Source organism: Panthera tigris, chromosome F2 (genome assembly GCF_018350195.1).
Source record: "Panthera tigris isolate Pti1 chromosome F2, P.tigris_Pti1_mat1.1, whole genome shotgun sequence".
Lineage (NCBI taxonomy): Eukaryota > Metazoa > Chordata > Mammalia > Carnivora > Felidae > Panthera > Panthera tigris.
In genome coordinates this window covers 4,550,082-4,575,462 of record NC_056676.1, presented here as the reverse complement: position 1 = coordinate 4,575,462, position 25,381 = coordinate 4,550,082, and the positions used below count along the sequence as shown (strand labels likewise).

The window sequence follows — 25,381 nt, the reverse complement described above, 5'->3', positions numbered from 1 at the left end:
TGCTGAACTCTGTTGCGTCGTCTAGCCAGAAGACAGATACCATATACACACTTGGTAACTTTTGATATTTTGGGATTCAGTTTTAGAACGAGTTTTTCTTGCCACATTTGCTTTATTTCTCTGTGTGTAATGTGGGTGTACAACTATTTTTCCCCTCCTCTTCCTCCGCCATTTCCTTTTGTCCCAATTCTCCGTCACATAGAGGCTGAGGCAGACGCTATGTTGTTACTAGCCTGTCATTTTACGAGACTCTACCTCCATGAAGGAGGAGACTATGTCTGTCATATCGTTCCAAGGATCTGGGAAGGGTTAAATTATAGTTTCTTATAAAAGGATACAACTCAGGAGCAGCCAGATGGAGAGGGCAAAGTATGTGGGAAGGGGTGCAGACCTTCTGTGCTTTCTGAGTGTGATGCTCCCCAAATATCTACGTGTTTACCAGTTTGGAAGCTCCAAGAACAAATTTTTAAAAAATTTTTTTAACGTTTATTTATTATTGAGAGACAGAGAGACACAGAGTGTGAGCAGGGGAGGGGTAGAGAGAGGGGGAGACATAGAATCTGAAGTAGGCTCCAGGCTCTGAGCTGTCGGCACAGAGCCCAACGCGGGGCTCAAACTCACACACTGCGAGATCAGGACCTGAGCCGAAGTCGGTCGCTCAACCAACCGAGCCACCCAGGCACCCCTCCAAGAACAAATTTTAAAGAAACTAAATCATCTTTGGAAAAGATGCAGTTCCATTATTGGTGGCATGTTCCTTTGCAAGTAGTCTTTTTTTTTTTTTTTTTTTTAATTTATTTGGAGAAAGAGAGCATGTGTGAGTGGGGAAGGGGCAGAGAGAGAGGGAGAGAGAAAGTCCCAAGCAGGCTTTGAGCTGCCAGTGCAGAGCCTGATGCGGGGCTCAATCTCACGAACCATGAGATCACAACGTGACCTGAAATCAAGAGCCGGATGCATAACTGACAGAGCCACCCAGGCCCCCCTTTTGCAAGTAGGTTTTCTTCATTGGGTGTAAGGTTAGATGATTTTAGAATTGTGTTTAAAATCATTAGTTTAATACTAAATGAGACTTTTGAATGTGGGCACTTAAAGAAAACGTGCTTTCTGATGATCATTGCAGGTTACTGACACTGAGTAGCTGTTTATACTTACAGGAATTCCGTCATCTAGTTCCCTTGCCTATGCCTTGCATGACTGACCGTTCAGAAGCACTATTGTTTTTCCTAAAGCGAATCTCTTCAAAAATAGCAACTTGAAGTTCTTACTAACTGGTAGTTTTTCTTTTTTTTTTTCTTTTTAATTTTTTAAGTTTATTTATTTTGTTTTTAAAAATTCTTCTTTTTAACGTTTATTTTTGAGAAAGAGGGACAGAGTGCAAGCGGGGAAGAGGCAGAGACAGAGGGAGACACAGAATCCGAAGCAGGCTCCAGGCTCCGAGCTGTCGGCACAGAGCCCAGCGCCGGGCTCAAACTCCCGAACCGCGAGATCATGACCTGAGCTGAAGTTGGATGTTTAACCGACTGAGCCACCCAGGTGCCCCTATTTAATTTGAGAGAGAGAGAATGCAGGAGAGGCAAAGAGAGAGGGAGAGAGAGAATCCCAAGCAGGCTCTGCACTGTCAGTGCAGAGCCCAATGTAGGGCTCAAACTCACGAACTGTGAGATCAAGAGCCAAAACCAAGCATCAGATGCTTAACCGACTGAACCACCCAGGTGCCCTAGTAACTGGTAGTTTTTCTTAAAATTAGGCTTTTCAGCGGGTGAAGAAGAACAGATTGCATCTGTGTGTCCTGTCTTCTCTGCTCCACTCTAAAAAAATGGATGTGAAATATGGCCATTGTGTGCCTCCTTATCCTTTGTGACAGAAATTGCTGAATAAGGATGATTTCTCCATCTCTTTAATTGAACATGCTTTAGTTTTTACATATATGAAAATAAGATGAGTTATTATCCTTCAGTGATGGCACATATTTAAATGAGTAGACAAACTTGGAAGCTGTTGGCTTTGTAAAACAAATTAAAAAGAGAAATGAGATCCCCTCAATGGACTTCTTCCTCTGGAAAGGGTGTTATTGATGGATGATGTAGACTAAGTGTTTAATTGAGCTTATTGAGTGATGAATGTGTGTGTTGGGGGAGCATTTTATGTTTAATAAATTTATAGTACTAAGCAGACTCATACAAATATCTGTTCCTCCTCAGACAAGATCACTGAGTATTTTAAAAAAGGGAAAAGTACCCTGGTACGACAAAAACGTTCCGTACAAACTTCCAACATATGTTTATGTGTCAGTAGCTTTGCATTTATTGCTAGAGATAACCCCCAAAAACCATATTATTGATGTCTGAACCTTCTGGATGATAGCCTTCACTATGTACTCAATGGATCTTCCATTTGGATGGATAAATGCCATTTTCCTGGTATCCCCAAAATGGTCCAGTTCCGTTAAGAGGGCCTAACATCCAACAACTGGGTAAATGGGTTGTGCTTATTTAATGCCATGTCGTGTAATTGTCCTTGGCTTTAGCTAGGTTGTCTTCAATATGAATATTTTCCTACTCCTTCACAAAATGTGAACGCATTCTGAATGACTCACAGAAAAGGGGTGCAAAACTTACATATGATCGTCTGATGATTTTTTTAATGGGAATTCAGAGGTATAACAATGTGCAGAAGTATCTTTCATTTGGATAGATGGCTTTAGTGTTTAAATTCATGCTGCTTTAGGGGCGCCTGGGTGGCTCAGTCGGTTGAGCGTCCGACTTTGGCTCGGGTCAAGATCTCTCAGTTGGTGAGTTCAAGCCCCATGTTGGTCTCTGTGCTGACAGCTCAGAGCCTGGAGCCTGCTTTGGATTCCGTGTCTCCCTCTCTCTTCCCCGCTCATGCTGTGTCTCTCTCTGTCTCTCAAAGATGAATAAACATTAACAAAAAAATTAAAGGGGTGCCTGGGTGGCTTGGTCGGTTGGGCGTCCGACTTCGGCTCAGGTCATGATCTCGCGGTCCGTGAGTTTGAGCCCCGCGTCGGGCTCTGTGCTGACGGCTCAGAGCCTGGAGACTGCTTCAGATTCTGTGTCTCCCTCTCTCCCTGCTCCTCCCCTGTTCATGCTCTGTCTCTCCCTGTCTCAAAAATAAATAAACGTTAAAAAAATGTTAAAAAAAAATTAAAGTCATGCTGCCTTGGAAAGCAGGACATTTAAACCTCCTTCCTTTCTATCGTGTCTTGACTTGAAACCTGTGTTTAGGATACAGTCTCAGAAATGGGAAGGGACAACTAGGATTTAAACTAAAATGTTCTGGATTATTAAGATAATTTTAGAAGTTAACAAGTCGATATACACGAGCCATATTTATAAGTTCCTATATGTTCAGTCTTGTTAAGTGTTTGAGACATGATTGGGGTTAAATAACATGTGTGTAAAACGTGCGTTTCCAGCCATTCATTGGATTTGGAAGATGATACTCGACTTAACTTGTTTGACGATGGGACACTCATGATCCGAAACACCCGTGAGTCGGACCAAGGTGAATATCAGTGCATGGCCAGAAACTCAGCCGGGGAAGTCAAGACCCAGCATGCTATGCTCAGATACTCCAGTCCTCCAGGTACGGCTTTTCTTCCTGAGGGAACTTGGGGTAAATGCCTCAGTTCTCCATCAGTTATTTGCACTAGAAAATGACTTATGTTGCTCTTTAAAGGATGGACTGCTTAAAAGTGAAACCGTTGCCATTTTCTATCACTTTCTAGTCTTTTACAGAAATTGTTTTTTTTCTCTTCAAGTTTTTTTTTAAATTTCCTGCCTCCGTTCTCTTCTCTCGTAGTCACCACAGGTGCTGTGCCAAAACTGCTGTTCTCCTTTTGATGACCTATCTGGCCTCCTCAGAAGACGACCTGCCCTCCTCAGACAGAGGGACTCAGTGGTACCTAGGCAGGGCTATCATCCTTTCTAACAAACGTTCAGTTATTCATTCATAATTAATTACCCACCACATATTTACTGAATGCCTACTGAGCTTGCTGTTGAAGATTCTATGGTCGACAGCCTATGCTCCTTTAACTTTCCAGGAGCTTTGCTTTGCCCTAATGTCAGTGGCCCGTGTAAACCAGCCACAGTGCCTGTGACAAATTTGTAGTAATATCATTTTGAGAGAGCTGTTGGAAAGAGTGACACTGTTTCCTCAGCCCTTACCGAGTCGATAGTCTATCAGGCGATAGATTGGGCGATTAGCCATAATTCAACAAAATGGCAGGTTTTATGACAGGTAAGGAAAGGGGCTAGGAGGATAAAGGGGAGTTCGCTGTGCGCTGGCAAATGTGTAAGCGCTGGCTCTGGGGGCGAGGGAGCAGCCCTGAGGTGCAACATTTGCCGACGATTGACGAGACACCGATGAATTCGGAGCTGAGACGAGATGGAGCAGAAATGCTACTGGTAGCATAGCATTTCTACCCTGCAGACGCAGATGTAGACCATCTCAGAACTCCAGATAATAGCTAAATGTGAAACAATGAGAAGTGGTAAACGTCAGCATTGATCTTTGACGTTCAGGAGGTTTATTTAGTTGTAAGTTTAGGTCCCTTGATTTTTTAACAATGGCTGTGCTTCACAAGCAGCTTGAAAGATTCCCCAAATTTGATAACCGGCCCTCTAGAGCAGGCCGCCGCACAGACCTGCCAGAGGAAGAGCCCTGGGAGCCGACTTGGAGGTCTGTGTTCGTTCAAGAAAGGATTTCCCAGGACCCGTGACCTAGAAGCCGAAGGCAAGAAGTAGGAAACAGCCAGATAAAGAGGACTGAAACCTCATCGTAGGAGAAGGGGCAGTAAAGGTAGACAGAGCAGGGCACATTCAAGACTGGATGCCTCGAGGGTACAGATGCAGAGTTGGGGATTCCTTGAGATTTGGGGGGCTGTAAGGCAGAGCTGAATCGTTCATTACTGTGCTCAAAGTGTGACCAAAATTAGATTGCTCTTTTAAAATGTCGCCCAGGCTGCAGTTCGGAGAACAAGCAGGAGGACAGAGTAAGGTGAGGGGCGGGCAGGCTGTGGCGATGATGCACAGGAGAGCAGTGACGTTGGATGGGGCAGTGACAGAGGGAGTAGAGAAAACGCCACTGAACTAAGAGTTACTCCGGCAGAATTGAGGCATTTGAGTCAGAGATTGACTGGATTCGGGAATTCCCTACGGAGTTCTTCGGTACTTTCTCATCAGCACACCCACTAGCTCTTTCCAAAGCATCATCCACTTTGCCCTCTAGGTCAAGCCTGACTCTGCGCACGGGAGTATTCCTACTTTGACTTCTGGGCACTGCTTTCTCCTGATCCTTTTCTAAGGTCCTCTCCTTCTTAAAGACTTCAGCCTGCCTTGACCGTGTTGTTCCCCACACCCTCCAACACCCACCCTTCCTCCAGTTGGCCTGCCCTAACCACATTTCTTCCTCTTCTGTTGAACCCTCCTTGACTTTTGAAGCAATTCCCAAACATCAGACTTGAGTAATTTCTGTCCATTTCACAGATTCTATTGCTGGTATCTTTCCTGAGATTTGGATTGATCTCACTCACCACCGCCTTCGTGCTCATCTTCACATGTAAATTTTTTACGTCGCTCAAACACTTTCGCCTGCACTTCATCTCACGTTTGCCATCACCGTTGATGTTATTAACATCCTCCTAAAACTTCAGATTCAGCCTCCACTGCTATCTTTTCTTGATCAAGTCTCTAGAAATTTGGTTCCACGATGTATCGGATTATCTTCCTTTTCATTTTCACTGCCATTGATTTGCTCCAAAAACCTTTTGTATCTCAATTGTTATAATACCTCTTTCCATTTTTCTACAGCCCTTTACACCTTAGTGCAATATAATGATTTCCAAGGTATGTTGTAGTTCTTCAGACTATGTGGCTTGTTTTCTGTTCTCGTAGCTGAAGCATAAGCTTACAAGGACGGGAGTATGTCTTGTGCATCTTTTCAACATCTAGAACATTTTATCCATCTTAAGGCATGCAATATTGTGAAAATTAAATCTTGATTGTTGAATTAGATTAAACGCATTTATCTCTGTTCTTCATGGTATATTTATCTCAGAAATTAAGGAGCCCCCCCAAATTAGACCCGATAATTAGGCATTTTTAACACCCTACTAAGTCTTTAATTTCTGCTTCAGATTTCTAGAAAAGATGACGCTCTTAAGAATCGATGAGTGGAACACCCTATATGGAAGTCTAAGTTTTGTATTTACAAGAATACTTACTATCGTATTATGTTTGGCTGAAAGTGTCAGAAAATTTGATGAGACATGACTTGAACACACACAGTGTGTGTGTGTGTGTGTGTGTGTGTGTGTGTGTGTGTGTGGTTTATTCAGGTGCCACAAGCAGTGTGGGAGTCTGGACCAAGCTGCCACATTAGCCCAGTGCTCCAATGAGATCTTTCTATTCTTTAGTCCTTTGCACATAGACCTTTTTCTCCCCTCATAATTGTCACCTGTTGGTACGAAGTTGGCTCCTGTAACCCAAAACTCATGACCAAATGCCAGGCAGCAAACAGAAGGAGCAATGGCTGACTAAACCACTCTTTTATCTGGGAAGGAAACTCGTCCAGTGACATGTGTCTACACCGTGCTGGCAGAAGAGTGTCACACAGATACCCTTAACTGCAAGAGAGTCTCAGAAGGGGATATTTTTCAATGGAACATTTGAGCAGTTAGCCCTGAAATAAAAAATAGGTGTGCCCCAGCAGTGTCTATGATACATCCTGGCGTACAGGGAAACGGTCTTTAAAAAAAAATTACATGTTTATATCAAATCCGGATTTCAGATCTAGACATTTTAGGGGCACCTGGGTGGCTCAGTTGGTTTCAGCTCTCGATTTCAGCTCAAGTCATGATCTCCAGGTCCGTGATGAGCGTGGAGCTTGCTTGGGATTCCCTCGCAACGTCTCCCTCTGCCCCTCCCCCACTTGAATGCGTGCACACACACGAGTGCTTTCTCTCTCTCTCTCTCTCAAAAAAAGATCCAGATATTTTAGTTTTAATTATTTGAGAATATGTATGTATATAATATTTTAGTATAGAGTCATTTTGAAAATGACAAACACGTAAAAACCACAGTGTAGAATAAATAACCCTCAACTGCTACTGGCTGTATTTTGTTTTGTTTTTCTCTTCGCTTTAGCCAAGCCTAGTTTTATAATCCAGCCCCAGGACACAGAGGTTTTCGTTGGCACGAGCACAACTTTGGAATGTATGGCCACGGGCCACCCACACCCCCATGTTACTTGGACGAGGGGCAGCGGAGAGGCCCTGGATGGATCCAGGCACCTGGCTACTTCCGGAGGACTCTACTTGCAAAATGTCACCCTGCAGGACCACGGTCGATTTACCTGTCACGCCGACAATAATCAAGGCTCTGTCCAAGCCACAGCGAACATAATTGTACAAGGTACGGGAGCAGGAGGTCGGGATTGAAATGTTCATGCTGCCACACTCTGAAAATTATTTTTCAACTTAAAAAAAGAATGTCATGTACATCGGTGAAGAGATTTTTGTATTCGCCATGTCGTTTTTGACATAATAGACTTTTCAAAACTAATCGGCTTCACATTAAAACTTGCCTTTATTTTTACTTCAGTCTTTATCCCCATGCTGTAATCAACCGTTAGCCACAAAGGAGATGAAGTCATTCATCTGGCAGCAAACTGTCAAAAGATATTTGTGCTTCAGTATACAGTACAGACGTAGGAAAGACGCTTTAGATATGGAAGTGGAAATTCTGTGTCCTATGTTCATAGTCGCTTACCAAGCTGTCTACTCGGCATAGCTCGGGAATGCGCTGACGGCTCTTACGAGCCTGGGCTGTGTAACTAAAGCAAGAATAAAACTATTCTGAGCACCACAAGTAGTTTATATGCATGGGCAGGCAATCCTGTTGTAAAGAACATTGTGCTTTCGTGCTATGCTTTTGTGATTAACCTGGGCTGCCCCTCCCTTTCTGTTGTGCTGGTTGTGTGTGAGGGTGTAGGTACAGGTGCACGTGTGCTCACATACGCACTCAACACTCCTTGTGGGCTTAGAGGTGTAGTAAACAGAACAGAAGTCTTACTTGAACGATGTCAGATGTCCCATTCTATCCAAAACTGCTTTTTATCGGCTGACAGTGATACCTTTCGAGGGCTTCCTAGAGCCACGAACAGTATAGTTAAGAAGTTACGTTATTTTACTTAACACACTTGCATAAGGTGTTATCTGTCCAAAAACCAGACCCTGGGAAACATGGAACAGAAACTCATGTTTAGGAACAGGAGTCGGGCAACTTCGGGACGGTGAATGCTGGCTGCTGGGGAGCAGTGCGAGTGGCCCTCTGGAAGGTTCAGCACTTCACCCGTCCTGCGTTTCCGGCATTCAGTAAATGTTTGCCAAATTGCTTTTGCTTACCATCAGCTCTTTAAGTAGCAAAAGATCAATAACTTCTTGTTCCCATTCGTATGTCTGAGGAAAGAATTGCGTTCCCCCTAGAAATGTTAATACCATGGAAAAACATTTTCTATACTCTAAAAAAGGTGTAGAAATGAAATTTTTTCGTGAAGTCCTGGGTAACTCCTGGGGGAAATTACTTTTAAAGGACCCAAACATTATTTTTAGGCTTTCCACGTGTCCGGGTTGAAAACTGCTTGCAAAGAAATAGTATTTGGGTTTTTTTCTTGCCTTATTTTGTATCTAAGGTCTGGTGTTTAGAAGCATAACACCTAATGAGGCATTTACACTCTGACAGGCTCCTTTCTAGTCCTTTGTGTCTCAGCTTCTTGCATTTAGTTTCTACTTCTGTTGTTTCATCTGGATCAGTTGACGTCTCACCAAACTCTGACGTTTATGGTGCTGTTCATTTCTCATACTACAATACGCTAACGATTTCTTTTTACCAGGCAGTTTGCACTGAAATTGCCACCTGCTTGTCTTTTGTCCCAACCGTGTAGTTGGGTTACTTGTAGGTCCCTGTGTCGAGATTTTTAATCGGTCTTGAAATGGTCCGTTAATCGTTCAATACATTTACAAAAGAGGCTTCTTTTATTCGCCTAGTGCACAGACTAAATATTTTAAGATGTACCCCTTTGTGTCATCTTAACAGATGTTCTATCAATTTTCTTTAGTTCTTTCAATGTCCATCTAAGCCAAGAATACAATGGCCCACAGATTAATTTCCTTCCCCAGACTGGCTGAACAAATAATAAAATGAAAAAGAAAAAGCCTCAATGGAAGGAGTGAATCACAGTATGGGCCACTTAGGTGAAAAAGCCTATAGTTCCCAACAGTGTAAACAAAAATGCTTTTTTGTATGAGGCATCATGGTCACGGATTTTGTAAAATCCACCAGAAGGGTGACTTTTAAGAAAATGGCAGAACGCTTCGCCTAAGCACGTGGGGGTTTAGCATCGGAGCTGGGACTGTTGGCCACCATTGTTAGTTAAGTAGAAGGCCCAGAAATGTGAACTCCATATCCTTGTTCAGTTACTACAGCCTGCACTGCCTCCCTTTGTGATGTTTAGCTCTTCTGAGTTTTCTCCCCATTAGATCTCAAAATTTCTTCATTGATCTAGCGAGTTGGCCATTTTCATGTGAGGAACAAGCATAAAATGATCATTTATTTATGTTTTTCCTAATTTCTGGTAGGATGTGGTCTCTGGGAATTAAAAATATTATTTTCCATGAAACCACATGAAATACGCTTTTCACCCAGACTTGGCTAGAGTTTTGTTATTACTAAAAAGTCAAAGTCAAATTTCCCAACATTTGTGCCTTGACCAAATGACTTGCTATAACCCCTCCCTACTTTTGCTTTATAGCTCTTCTACAGTGTCACAAATCGATTTTTTAATGTAGAAATATTTTTGTTCATTTCAAGTTATCCCTAGCAATTTTAAAAGTTAGTGTAATGTTCCAAAAAGAACATCAGGCTAGGGGTTGAGTGGACTAAATTTTCATCATGTCTCTGAGAGTTACTGAGTTCAACCTCCCCCAGCCTGGATTTCTTCATCTGTAGGACATGGAACCTAAGACTGCTGATCTGTGGACTGTTTTCTAGCTTGACTTTTCTAAGATTCTATTGCAAGCATCTTGCAAGCGTTCCTGAGGGCTTTCATAAATTTGCATGACCTTGGAATTTATCTTTTCCCATTGTTCAGCCTAGTGCCTTACTTAGAACTGAAGACTTTTAAAAATCTTTATTACTTACACACAACGTGAAAGCTGAAACATATATACCTTGCCTAACATTATTTATTTCATCATGTTTCTTGTAAATCCAGATGGTAAGGAAGGGCAAGGAGGGGGTGAGTACAAAGATCTAACAGCGAGAAGAAGTGGTCAGGTCATCTCAGAAAGTTGTTTGAAAATCTCCTCCCTTAGGGATTACTGGAGATCATTGTGCCCTTGAGTGGCCAAATAGATCTATTTTGCATATTAATGAAAGTCATGAACAGATTCTATAACTGTACATGCAGCTATTAGCTATTTAAACAAATTCAACTGCAAAAGATCTGAACACTTGGAAATCTTGGAACTTTGACTTAAATGTGACTTTTTCAAAGCGATCGTATCATGTGTTACAGGAAGCATTTTTTTCCTGAGATTAACAGAATGACTTGTTTCAAATTTCATCATGTTTATGAAAGTTCGGAGGAAACAATTTTGTTAATGGTTCAAATACAATCCGTAGTTTTATATAGGTCTATCACAGTTAATAAACAACACGTGAAGCAGATTCCATAAGATTTAGAAATACTTCCTTCCTATTAACTACCACTTTTCTGCCTCGCAAACCAGGTATGTGTATTTCTGGTTTCTTTACAAGTAGGCACAGACATACGCAAACACCTACATACTCTTAGTAGCTTTTGTGTAAATAACTGGAAACAAATTCCAGTTAAGCAACTTATTTATTTGAGAGAGAGAAATTGTGCGTGTGCGCACACGTGCGTGCGTCTGAGCAAGGGAGGGGGAGAGGGAGAGAGAGAATCTTAAGCAGGCCCCATGCTCGGTGCAGAACCCTGTGCGGGGCTTGATCTTACAACCACCGTGAGATCGTGACCTGAGCCAAAATCAAGAGTCCAAAGCTTTACATACTGAGCCACCCCGGTGCCCCAAGCAACATATTTAAACCTATTTCCTTTTTTTCCCCTCTTGGTATTAAAAATTTATAGAGTAGTTTTTAACTTTGATGTACTTTTTCATTCTCTTTAGCTCCTCCACAATTCACAAGAATTCCCAAGGATCAAATGGTGCTAGAAGGACATTCTGTAGAATTTCTCTGTGAGGCTGAAGGCAACCCACCTCCAATAATTGCCTGGACCAAAGCAGGTATTAGCATAACCACAAGTATTGTGGGAAGAAAGAAATGTCTTCTTTTATGAGAGAATGAAAGACAGCTTAAACTAATTATTATAGGTACATCTCCGGATTAAATAGGTCATCATAATTTTTCGTAAGTGTTAAGTTTCAACATTTGAACGTGTGGCTTTCCTTAGATAATCCTCTCTGGGCCTCAGTTCCCTGATTTTTTTTTTTTTCTCCTCACACTCACCTCCTCTCTAGCAACCATCAGTTTGCTTAGTTTCTTGATTTTAAGATGAAATTATTGGACAGTTCAGTGGTTTTAAATATTTTTTAAAGTGGCAGAATTCTCTTTGAGTACGAAATGAAACTGTTAAGTGCAATGAAACCAACCCTAAGTGAAACTCTAGCATATGAAGTGGCTAAAAGTGAGCTGCTGTCTTTTAAGTGTGGGGTGGGTGTGGGGTGCCTCTGCGGGGGCCCACACTTCTGGTGATCCCTGGGGCATTAGACAACAAGGCCTACAGTCTCTGAGATGAGACTCCTCCAAGATTTTGCCCGTCTTGGAATTACTTTCATATTAGTTCAGGTGACCAGGTTAAATTCTAAACACGTCAACATTTGTGAATTGCTTTTGGCTAAAAGTTTTGCCCTCATCTTGACAAGAGTAGAGTGGGTAGGAGGTGAACTGCGAAGGGGCCAAGCCAAGATTCACGTCTCCCTCCTTTTCTTTACGAGTTGCACGGCCTTGGGTACATACGTTAACTGTGTTTTTTTTGCCCAGAGTCCTCTCATCCATACGCTGGGAGTGATTGAAGATATTGCCGAAGGCACAGGGTGGTTGTGGGGATGGTTTTGAATGGATTTATGCTCATAAACATATAGAAGAGTATTTGGCTCATTTGTGTCCATAGTAAAGGTCCACTGTTATTTTTCCCTGTAGAGCAAAACACTTCATAAGATACAGATTGTCACTGAAATAGTTGAGAATGGAAACCCATTAACTTGTTAGTGGCCGCAAGGAGTGTAAACTCAGTATTGAGCTCAGGGGTGGTAAAGTGCAACGTTGGCCTGAAGTATGGCTGTGAGGGTTAGCAGCCCGAGTGTCACAAGTGCCACCATTCTCCAGATGCTGTCTCAGCACCTTAAATGTTATAAATCTATAATGTTGTCATAAGCTAAATATTGCACACACGTGTTGAAAATCATATTTAGGAAAAATCGTATTTTGGGGGAATCTAGGAATAAAAACTGTTGTTAAAAAATAAACAAATGCAGAACAATTCCTCTCCTAGCCAATTTTTGCCTTGTTTTCACTGCATTAAATAAAAAGTGGGAGGATGGCGGGGGGGGGGGGGGGGGGGGGGTGGGGCGGGGAGGGGCGGGCGGTGAAGAAATAGGCGTCTTGGGTTAGCCTGCGCAATACCTCGCATGCCCTCTTAGGAATTTTAGCTTTTATTCCAAGAGGAGTAGGAAGCCACTGTAAGCAAGGGTAATGTTGGAATAAGATTGGTTTTGAAATTTGCACCCTAACTGTGGAAAATATAACTGAGGAGCAAACGTGAAGGTGGAGGGATTCCTACGGGGCTGATCAGTTTCTCCTTTTGGGGGCTGGTCAAGAGGGGCTGTCCAGATTCCAGGATGCAGTGGTAGGGGGCGTGGTCCCAATAGTGGGATATGGAGGCTTTCTGGAGGAATCCCAACCTTTACCCAGCAACCGGCACAGTTCTAGCTGTCAGCTCTCTGAGCCATAACGATGGCGTACAAAGTACTTTCTCTCTTTGCAGGGGGGCAGCTCCCTCAGGAAGGTCCACATACAGTTCTCTCCTCTGGCACTTTGAGAATTGACCATGCGGCACATCATGACCAAGGCCAATATGAGTGTCAGGCAGTCAGTCCATTGGGAGTGAAAAAAGCGTCTGTCCAGCTGACTGTAAAACCCAAAGGTAATGCGTGCTGTGATTGGGTCTACATACCTGAAGAGAGCGCCTCTGTATGTGTCTGATTTCACACATCCTCCGGAACCTTATTACTTAAGTATTTTTTAGTTTAGAAGATCTAAGAAAGGAGCGCCTGGGTGGCTCAGTCGGTTAAGCATCCGACTTCAGCTCAGGTCATGATTTCGCAGTTCATGAGTTCGAGCCCCACGTTGGGCTCTGTGCTGACAGCTCAGAGCCTGGAGCCTGCTTCGGATTCTGTGTCTCCCCTTCTCTCTGCCCCTTTCCCGCTCATGCTCTGTGTCTCTCTGTCTCAAAAATAAATAAAACATTTAAAAAAAATTTTTTAAAAATCTAAGAAATTGCAAATTTGATAATCTTCTTCTAATCAATTGTTAAAAAAAAAGACTTGAGGATTTAATTTCTATTAGTGATAAGTATTAATATCATGTTTTCTTCCAAAAATATTATTTTGTGTTTTCTTATAACATTTTTTTGCAAAGCTAGTTACTTAGCTCTACCTTTGGAGACTAACTCACAGAAATATACATTTCTCACAGCCAATGAGCTGAACTGTGGTCTTAATATTGATGTATCTTTTATTCTTAGGGTTATCGAGAATATACTGCAGATACTCTCTTTCAGAGTCATCATGAAATACAGTAGTTTGGTTTATCAAAAATAGTAATATTCTGGAATGAGGTTGGGTTATTGGTCCATAATTTATCATTAAATGACATGTTAAAAAAAAAAAAAGGAAAACTCAAGGCTTACATTTTAAAAGACAGGTCCAAAGTAAGAATGAAGAATGGTTGTTATTAAATACTGTGGAAATTTCTTTTTAGTTACTGGCTTATGTTGAAATGAAGGAACTTAGTTACTATGTATATAATCTAAACTGTAGTTTACATTTAGATATAAGTTCCTGTCTTCACAAATTTGCTATAATTTGTTTTGATGTAGTGGATCTAAATTCAGAGGTAACGCATATTTAGATAACGCGCATAAAACCTAGAGACAAAGGTTGTCTGGATGTAGCAATATAAATGTGAAAAGAAATATTAGTAAGTGTTGAAGTGTTCAATGATGCTGGAACATAGACATAAGATTACACGGAGCTAATATCTATGTACAATCTAGTATTTCTTCCTTTCTCAAATGCTTATTATTATCTCTTTTTTTTTTTTTGATGGAAGTTGAGGTTCTATGAAGAGGTAAAAAGATACTAGGGAAGGTGTGCAAATAGCTACGGAAATGCATGGGAAGATTTGAAAACGCTATTGAAAGGTGAAGGGAACTGCCATGCCCTTGGAAAACCCCATTTCTTTGGTTCGTTCTTTCTAAGAGGAAATGCCAAAAGCTGCTCTGTGGAATATTTAAAACTACTTTTGAGTTGGTTTTCAACAAATTCAACTATTTTAAGAATCAGAAGGTTTTTACATTAATATCTTTTTAAAAAGGAGGACATATGTAATCAATGCACTGTAGTCTAATAAAATATAGCACGACAGTGCTGAAGTTAATGGTTTTAGTGTCATCCTTTTTTTGCCACATTGTTACATCCTTCCACCTCAATGACCTGCCTCCCATTGACCTTCTAGATCTCAATTTAGAAATACGCTCCTTCCCTAAGGAGGGTTCCTTTCCTCCACTCTGTAAGATATCATAAGATACCACTGTTGAAATTAATATTAGAATAGACCATTTAATCTAATAGGTGACCGATGTGGAGGAATTTGATAAATGTATCAAATATCCATAGCTAAGAAAGTATCATTAGCAACAGGCACAGATGTAGAAACACTACGAGCAAGTTTTTTTAGTGAACAGAGAGCCCTGTGTGTTGAATGAACACTATGTGAATAGAGTGGAGGAGAGGGCTGTAGGGAGGAAATGCTTGGGATGGTTGGTTGAGTTCGAATGTATCAGATCTTGACTATAGGCCATGGAACTTTCCAAATGTTGACCATATCTATTATGTAGAATATTAATCAGCCTAAAGTGAATAGGCAAATGCTGGAGTAAAGAAACATTAAAAATAAGAAACCATTAGAACTATGGCTATAGTCAAGTGATATGTTAGGTGACCTGAATATCCATGACAATGGGAATGGAAGAATTAATGAATTCAAGTAAATGTATAACAAGTGGAACCATTTTATCTCTGAAATTATTAACAATATTTTTTCCCAATAACTACCCCTGAAAATATTTTGTAGACCCCGTTTTGTGTGTATTGAAGTGTTTTTCAAAGTGTGTTCGGTGGATTGCCAGTGGAGGAAATTTCCAAGACCCTTCCAGGGCGCGGTGGTTTAGGTTAAAACTCTTATAATATCAAGGTCTTATTTGCCTTTTCCACTTGGTTGACATTTGCACTGATGGTACCAAAATAATGGTGGGTAAAAGTGCTAGAGCCTTAGCATGGACCAAAGCAGTGGCACCAAACTGTACTAGTAATTTGTCTGTTCTTCACTTGCAGTGGGAAAAAGATGATAATTTTATTTAACAATGTTACTGATAGAACAGGAGGAAAGCACTACTTTTATTAAATCCTGGCCCTCTAGTAGATGTATGGTGAAAGAAATAGGCAAAAGAAGCTGTCAATTATCAAATTTTGCTATAGTATCAAATATGTTTCACAATGATGTGTTAAATGTCTTAAAATATCCCTACATTTTTGGGGTGCCTGGATGGCTCAGTGGGTTGAGCATTGGACTTCAGCTCAGGTCATGATCTCATAGCCCCACGTTGGGCTCTCTACAACTCTGCAATCAACGAAGAGCCCACTTCTGCCCCTCTCTGCTCAGACTCTCTCTCTCTCTCTCTCTCTCTCTCACTCTCTCTCATAAATAAATAAAAAAATAAATAAATAAATATCTTCAAAAAGTTTTTTTAAATAAATAAAATATCCCCACATTTTGCAAATACTTACCTTTGTGAGGTCATATTTTATTCATATACTTCAACTAAAATGTCTAATTGCAAGAGATTGAACTCAAAAGCAGTTTTCAAATATTGAGATTTGGGGAAGTGTTTACTTTTGGAAAATTAATTAATGGTCACAAAGATGTGTTATTTATCTGACTATTGTATGAGTTTATTTCTGCCATATTTGAATAAGTAAATAAATTTTGAAGTTCTCAGATTTAATTTCTACTATGGTGAACATGGCTGCATATAACCAACATAAATAAAAGCTCTTGGAGCTTCTCCATAATTTTTAAGTGTCAAGTGTTCCTGAGATTAATGGGTGTTTGAGTTGCACTCATCTGTTGGATCTTCTTTGCCTGATTTCTAGATCTTTTCTTTTTCTTTTTAATCCCTTTAAACTTTGTTGCCACATCATTTTGCTAGCCTTTTTCATGTCTATCCTTTATGCCCCTTGCTGTGTTCTCAGTGGTGTGCGTTCCCTCCAGAGATGCTGCTAACCTTTAGTTATGCAATAGTTTTATTTTTTCCACTAATATTTTGCTCAAGTATATGCAAATATATATAAACACTGGATGAAACTAGTAATTTTATAGAAACATATAATTAATGAAAACGAATTCCGGAAGAGAGAGAAATATAAACAGAATATAGCAGGGGAGAAAAAATGTTGGCGGGGATCACAGCAGTGCAGATACACAGCTGTTACTCTGCAGCATGGCTGAATAGAATGTTAATTATTCTGAATATTAAACTTGCAAAAGAGTTCCCTCCAATAAGAGTATGTGGTTATGTGGTTTCCCAAGGAAAACCATCACATGTATAAATAACAAAAATTCTAATGCTGCTTAAGTGGTTTTAGGAGTTAGAAATTAATAAACACACCAGAAATATTCTTAGTAACACAAACATAAGCTTGAAAATAAAATCCTAAGAATTCATTAAAATATATCAAAGGAAAACTATCTTGTGTATCTATGCAAAAAGTCTAGGAATATAAATAAAGAAATATAATTTGAAATCATAAATAACCCAGTAGCACATGAAAAACATATTGGTCCATAATTAAGTGGGTTTTATTCCAGAAATTCAAAGAGAGTGCAATAATAGGAAAGCTATTAATATATTTTATCATATTAATGGATTCAAGAAGAAAAATCATGATTCTTTCCATAGATACTAAAAAGACACTTGATAAAATTCAGCATTTATTCTCATTAAAAACTGTTAGTTAACATAGGTCTGAATAGACATTTTTCCAACATGATAAAATAGATTTACATCCCTAGATTTTTGCATAGATAGACAAGATAGTTTTCCTTTGATATATTTTAATAAATTTTTAGGATTTGTTATCAAACAACTCTTGCTTTACTGAACTCATTAGCCAGAATCCTGCTTAAGAGAAGAATGATATAAATATTTTCACTAAAGAAAGGATTTCTGCTGTCATTCTTTCATTTAATATAGATTTAGGGAGACAAATCATTACAGTTAGCCAAGAGACACAAGAAAGAATAACCAGGAAAACTCTGAAAAGGAACCATAATTAAGGAGGACTTATCACACTGGTTATAAAATATATAATCAAGCTACAGAAATTAAAACAGTGCCTCGCTAGTACATTAAGCCAAAATATATAATCTACAGGTTGATTCCCGTTCATATGGGAATGTCACGTATGAAAAAGATGGCGTTTCCTTTGAGTGAAGAAAAGGTAACGACTCAATGAAACATTTGGGAATAACTGGGTAGACCTATGAAAAATAACACCGGGTACATATAACACACATTTTGTTCTGGAGATGTCTTCCCAGTCAGGAGGTGTGTGTGCCTGGCCCGTCTTGAGACCCGTGTCATGACCTCTTCCACACAAAGCTTTGCTTGGTCTTTTCTGCTTTAGGTAGCCCTCCCTTCAGCTGTTTTGGTGGAGTGGGTTTTAGTGCTTCCTTAGTTTTACTGAAAAGGAAGCTTGTAGTTTTATAAACAAAACCAGCAATACATTTCTGTTTCTTGTCCTCCCTGTTTATTGATTTCTGAAGAAAAAATGGAACTGCCACCCTCATGCTACCAGACCAAAAGTCTCCAATTCTTCTTTTCACTATTTGAATCTCACAGTGTATACACAGTTCTTTCCCTCGCCTTCTCTCCGTGCAGGCCCGGGCAGGTGACTCTACTAGGTTGGGCTGTCCGTCTGAGAGTAGGGACTGGGAAAGGGCAACGTTTAGTTTGTTTTTGTACACTTTCTTCTTCTTCATCTGTCAATTCTTCTTGCCTAGTGATGGCCCAGAAGGAACGGAAAGGAAGGGACAGGCTCACTGATGGGAAGCCGATGGCAAGGTGACCCTCTTTGATTTTGTTGCCGCCAGGTCTTGCCTGGTTATCAGGGTCCCCTGCGTGGCTAGCTCTCTAGCCTTATATGTATGTTATTCAGAGTCCATATTGAGGTTCCGCTACTACTCAGCTCCCGGGTACGGGAGACCCAGCTCCAGCTTGTGGCCTCTTAGCCAATCTTCTTTCTTCTCACAGATGGTTATTCTGTAGCCTCTGCTGATACGGTTTCCTCACTCAATGGGTAGTCCCAGTGGTGGGATTACCGGTTAGAGAGAAAAGGCAGCTCACCTGTATCAATTAAACTAACATCAAGGTTCATAGAGTAGTTTTATGAAGCAGTAGAAGCCACAAGATGTTGGAGTCAAATCTTCAAAGTGTTTCAAGAAAAAAACAGTAAATCTTGTATTGTATAACTGTCAATCTTTCAAGTATGAGGGCTCAATAAAGATATTTTCAGCAAACTGAGAATGTTTGCAACTATAATACTACTTTAAGGAAATTTCTAAAGGCTATACTTGCTAAAACAAAAAAATCTCGAAAGAATGACTGACATCCAAAAAACAATGCAAAGGCGAACAAAGAAACTGCTGAACACGAAGGTAATATTAAAATATTTTCTGTATCAAATATTAATAATTATAATTGTTATAGTGTGGCACTGAATACCAATCACATAAATGAATACTACCTAACAATGGATTATCACTTAGGAGAGTGATTATTTAGAATTCAAGTAGTATAATATTCTTATATATCTGGCAAAATGTCAAGGGTAAGTCTCAAAAAATAAAAATATGATCGTAAGTTTCAGATCAGAAGGGTGAAAAAGATGAAGTTAGAAAGTCAACAAATTAATTTTTTAAGTAAAAGGTAGGAAAAGAGTAAAAAAATCTGGCAGTTATTTTGCAGACAAATTCTATAAATGTTTTAAGATCAATTCAGTTTTATACCAAGTCTTTACAAAGAATAGAACAGGTAGTATTTCCCAACTTTAACTAATAAAAGACATTATGAGAAAAAAATTCAGAATAATCTGTATACAAAATATTGACCAACTGAATTCAATGACATTAATAGATTAATGGAGGACAAATTATGATTTTAACCAATGTAAATAAAATAATTTATCACCTATTATTAAGAAAAGATCTTAGCAATACAGAAATAAACAATTAAAATGTTTTCTACAAAAAAGCGTTTTGTGTATAATGTATATAACACTTTTGAAAATGACGTTTCTCAAGATAAAATGTTAGAATTGTTCCCTTTGGGAGTAGAAAGGAGATTACATTTACTCAACACTGTAATCGAAGGTCCTAGCCTGTGCAGAAAGAAAAGAAATAGAAACAAATGTTGTGGATTTAGAAAGAATGCATAACATTTTATTATTTATACGTAACAGGATTTTCCTCATACATAATTGAAAAACAATTACAAATATACTATCAGAAATACTAAGAATTTAGCAAGATCATTGGTTGATCTTAACAAGTAAAAATATTTTTCCTTTACATGTCAGCAATAAACAGAATACCTGATTTTAGTTTTAAAATGATACTTCTTTTTTAAATGTTTTCTTTATTTTTGAGAGAGAGAGCATGAGCAGGGGAGGGGCAGAGAGAGAAGAGGACAGATGTGAAGTCGGCTCTGCACTGAGAGCCTGATCTGGACCTCGAGCTCATGGACCATGAGATCGTGACCTGAGCTGAAGTCAGATGCTCAACTGACTGAGCCACCCAGGCGCCCCTGAAATAATACTTCTTAAAATAGCCAGAAAGTATCAAGTAGTTAAAAATAAATGTAACAATATGCTATTTTTGACTATATGTACAGTACTGGACTGCGTCTCCCTAGAGACAATATGCTATTTTTGACTATATGTACAGTACTGGACTGCGTCTCCCTAGAGCTCACTCGTCGTGCTTAACTGAAACTTTATATACCCTTGGACGCGTAACTAACTAATAATTTATTAAGAAGGTGGATCATATGTTGCGTGTTTTTACTACAATAAAATGAAATTTAAAACAAACACTTAAATCTACAAAAGATGTGCAACAACTGGTAGAAAAAAAGTTCTGTTGAAAGAAGTTGAAGAGGACAAATCCTGCTCTACAGATGTTAGTCCTTCTGAGGTTGATTTATAGGTCAGTGCAATTGCAGTGAAAATCCTGGTGGGGGATGAAACATTGATTAAAATTGCATATGAAAGAGCAAGGAATAATCTTATTAGATTATTCCAAGATGTTATAAATCTATCGTAATTAACATATTGTGTTATTGGTATAGGGATTGACAAATTGATCAGTGGAACAGAAAGGCAGACCTTATGTATTTATTTTTTATTTGAGAGAGAGAGAGAGAGAGAGAGCAGGAGCAGGGGTGAGGGGCAGAGGGAGAGAAAAGAATCTTAAGCAGGCACCATGCTCAGTCTGGAGCTGGATGGTGGACTCGATCCCATGACTGTGATATCATCACCCGAGCCGAAATCAAGAGTTGGACACTCAGCTGACTGAGCCATTCACACACCCCAAGAAAGACCATATTAATTACAGTGGTGGTGCTGCTCACCTACAGAAAGTAGATCTCCTCAATAAATAGTGATAGGCAAATGGTCTGACATCTTCACTTTACTCTATAGTCCAGAATCAATTCCAAATTTAAAAATAACTTTAATATTACAAAGCAAATATATAATATTTCTGAACAAAAATAAGATTTTTATGGTAGTAGTACAGCAGAACTTTTAGAGCAAAATATAAAATCCACTATAAGAAAAGATTGATAAAGTCATCCACATTAAAATTTTTGTCTTCCATTCACCTGTAAAAAAAAGGAACAAAAGATATTTGCCACATCTATAACTGATAAGTGGGGTTTTTTTATTATTTATAATATATGAAGACAGTGCTAGTTCAATAGCAAAAAAGGAAAGATAAATTAGCAAAAGGGGAGAGATAATGAGTACAGTTTGGAAAAAGTTGCATTTAATATGCTTGTTGGGACCGAATGTAGATGTCTTTGTGAGCATGAAGCTAAGTTGTGTTGTCTATGGTTGTGAATGAAGTCGTTTAGAACCAAGGGGGTGTGTTGAGTGAGAAGATGAGAAGGCCAAGCATAGGAATTCCTCATAGTGCAAAAGAAAGAAAAGCTGTGAATTATACCATTACAAATGGCCAGTATGACACAAAAACCCAGAGGAGAAAGGAATACCAGCAGCTAAGAATTATCTCCAAAAAGTGACCAAGTGGGTCAAAAGCTACAAAAAGTTGCTTTCAGTAAAGACTGATTTTTTTTTTAAGATTCTGAATTTAAGGACCTGAAGAACAACAATTTTCATGCAATCAAGGGAACCAAACCCTTCTCGGAAGTAAGCTTCAGAGTAAAGGGGATGGGGGAGGTGGATACACAGACGCTATTTTTTTCTAAGAAATTTCCTTGTGAAGGAGAGCAGTAAAAAGTGTCAGTGGAGACGCAGCAGGGATATGGGAGAATAAGGGGAGAGCCTATTTTTCTGAAAGGAAGAAGCCAGGAAGTTGGAAGAGAGTAACAGATGGTTCAAGGTTTCTCAGGTGGCAAGATGGGATGGGATTCGCAAAATCTGACAAATACTCCAGTAAGAAGAGGTATTTCTTCAGTTTAGTTGAGGAGAGAAGGGTAGTTAAGAAGTATAGAGAAGTACCTCTACAAAGTGGAGTGTAGGAAGTTAAAAAAATTATAGCCTGGGGCGCCTGGGTGGCTCAGTTGCCTGAGCTCCCAACTTCGGCTCAGGTCATGATCTTATGGTTCGTGGGTTCGAGCCCCACATCGGACTCTGTGCTATCAGCTCAGAGCCTGGAGCCCGCTTCGGATTCTGTGTCTCCCTGTCTCTCTGCCCCTCGCCTGCTCACACTCTGTCTCTCTTTCTCTGTCTCAAAAATAAATAAATATGAAAAAAAAATTTTTTTTAATTTATAGCCTGATGGCTTGTCTTTTTTTTCCCTTGCGGAGTAGAAAATGTCAATATTTTGTAGAAGTGGAAAATGCTAATATTTTGTAGGAGAAGGGTGTGCTGAGAGATGGATTTTTTGTTGTTAAATAGGAGCTGAAGTGACAAAGGCAGGTTGATTCTGATAAAACAGGACACATGATCACTCCAGATATTTTGAAGGACAGACACGGAGAAAACAGTGCAAGTGTATTGAACAGAAGGACAATGGGTAAAAGGAGTTGGGAGTTTGGGAAGGAAAGTGGCAGAGGTGATGAAACTTGGGGTCTTGGCTGAAAAGGGAAGAGAATGACACTGGATGGGGTTTGTCAACAGGAAGGAAATGGAAGGTTCCCAGCAATGTAGATGGCGTCATAATGAGGGGATGACAGACCGGGAGGAAGAAGAGGTTTTGCTGTAGGGTGTGGTATTAGATATTTTCAAAAGATTATAAGTGATGGCATATAAGTGGTGGTAATGAGTAGCTGTTGAGACAGGAGGTGAACACGGCTGGAGATAGGGGATGTCACATAACGGAGGCCATGATGTGAAGTGTTGGCTATTAGAGATCCCTTGGATGAGTCAGGAAGGTCATTGCCTCATAGAGTCACTAGTGCTCACGAGATGTCCTCCATGCGTTGTCAGGAATCCATAAGCCGTAGTTTAAAAAACCCAAATACATGTGCTAACTTGGCATATAACGTAAGATTTGAAAATAACAAAATACGATTCTCACTTCAAGAACGGAATCTTTTTATCTTCGTAATGAATTTTTGATGTTACCATGTGTTTTTATTCCAATCGTAGAAAAAGTCACCAAGAAAGAAATGATGAAAACCCCTTTGCCCACTACTCAAATGAAGAAATAAGCATCACAAATAGGCTGCAAGATTGTTTGTTCTTCTTTTCTATCTGTTCTCAGCCCCAGCCTACTTGCCACTAATCCGGGTTTGGTGCGTATTACTCCCCTGCATGTCCACAGAGTTGACTTATTTTAGTTCAAGCTTTTATTTTGAGATAATTGTAGGTTCACAGTTAGTTGTGAGAAGTAACACAAAGAGATCCAGACTCATTACCAAACTGCAGACTCCACCTACTAAAACCCTAGCAACTACCAATCTGTTCTCTATTTCTATAGTTCTGTTGTCTCAAGAATGTCACATAAATAGAGTCACACAGGATGTAATCTTTGGGGGCTGGTGTTTTTCATTCAGCATAATTACTTGGAGATTCATCCAGAGTTTGTGTGTTATCAGTTATTCTTTTGATCATCAAGTCATTTATCAGTTATTCTTTTTACTGCTGAGCAGTACGCCATGATGTGAATGTACCATAGTCTATTTAATCTTTCACTCGTTGAAGGGCATATGGCTTTTTTTTTTTAAACAAATTTTTTTTTTATGTTTATTTTTGACAGAGAGAGAGAGAGAGAGAGAGAGAGAGACAGAGCATGAGTGGGGAAGGGGCAGAGAGAGAGAGGGAGACACAGAATCCGAAGCAGGTTCCGGGCTCTGAGCTGTCAGCACAGAGCCCGACGCGGGGCTCGAACTCACAAGCCATGAGATCATGACCTGAGCTGAAGTCAGACGCTCAACTGACCGAGCCACCCAGGCGCCCTAAGGGCATGTGGCTTTTATTGTTTGATTATTACTAGGAAAGCCACTATAAATATTCCCATACGGGTTTTTGTATGTGAGAGTTTTCATTTCTGTGGGATGAATGCCCAAGAGTGCACTTGCTGGATTGTATGGTAATGTCATCTTCATTACTTTTTAATGTTTGTTTGTTTGTTATTTTGACAGAGAGAGGGAGGGAGGGTCAACGAGAGGGAGAGAGAGACTCCCAAGCAGGCTCCACCCTGTCAGCACAGAGCCCGATGCGGGACTCAGTCCCATGAACCGTGAGATCGTGACCTGAGCCAAAATCAACAGCTGGATGCTGGCACTGACTGTGCCACCCAGGCGCCTGGGTAGTGTCATCTTTAAATTGTTAAGGAAGGTCCTAAATTATTTTCCAGAGTGGCTTTGCCATTTTATATCCCCACCAGCAATGTATGAGTGATCCACGTCCTTGTCAGTGGTTTGTGTTGTCCCTATGTTTCATTTTAGCCGTTCTGACAGGGGTGTGTAGTGATACCTTATAGTGGCTTTAACCTGCATTTCATTTCCCTCGTGACTAATGACGTTGAGCATATTTTCACAGGTTGATTTGTCATGTATATTCTCTTCAGTGCGATGTCATACCTTTTGCCCATTTCCTAGTTGAATTGTTTCATCTAACAGTGTTGGATTTTGAGGGTTCTTTGTATATTCAAGACACTGGTCCTCTGTCGTATATGCAGTTTGTAAATATTTTCTCTTAGTTGGAAACTGGCCTTTTCATCCTCTCAACATGGTCTTCCCAACACGAAAGGTTTCAAATCCGATGGAGTCCAGTTTCTCAATTTTTTCTTCAGTGGATTATATTTTCTTTTGTTGTTGTTTAGTTTTGAGAGGGGGGAGGGTCATAGAGAGAGAGAGAGAGAGAAAGAGAGAGAGAGAGTATCCTAGACAGGCTCTGTGCTGTCAGCACAGAGCCCAATGCAGGGCTTGATCAAACTCACAAACTGTGATAATGACCTGAGCTGAAGTCAGATGCTAAACTGACTGAGCTGCGCAGGTGCCCCGTGGTGGGTTATACTTTCAATGTAGGATCTAAGAACTCTTTGCCTGGCGCTACATTCTAAAGATTTTCTCCTGTTTTTTTAAAGTTATATGTATAGTTTTACATTTTATATTTAGGTGTGTCGTCCATTTTGAGTCAGTTTTTGTACGAGGTGTCAAGCTTAGGTTGTTTTTTTGTTTTGTTTTGTTTTTTGCCTTTGCGTACCTAATTGCCCAACACCATTTGTTGAAAAGG

The 25,381-nt window shown here is 40.0% G+C and overlaps 1 protein-coding gene across 1 annotated transcript in view; it reads left to right on the top strand.

Annotated features, from left to right (window-relative positions):
* The window catches only part of PXDNL (peroxidasin like), a 412,750-nt gene that overhangs the window by 298,864 nt on the left and 88,505 nt on the right, over positions 1-25,381 (top strand). The window contains exons 9-12 of the mRNA XM_042972968.1: positions 3,434-3,603; positions 7,167-7,433; positions 11,228-11,344; positions 13,105-13,263. Of these exons, the coding sequence (XP_042828902.1) occupies positions 3,434-3,603; positions 7,167-7,433; positions 11,228-11,344; positions 13,105-13,263 (713 nt within the window). The remainder of the gene's footprint in view (positions 1-3,433; positions 3,604-7,166; positions 7,434-11,227; positions 11,345-13,104; positions 13,264-25,381) is intronic.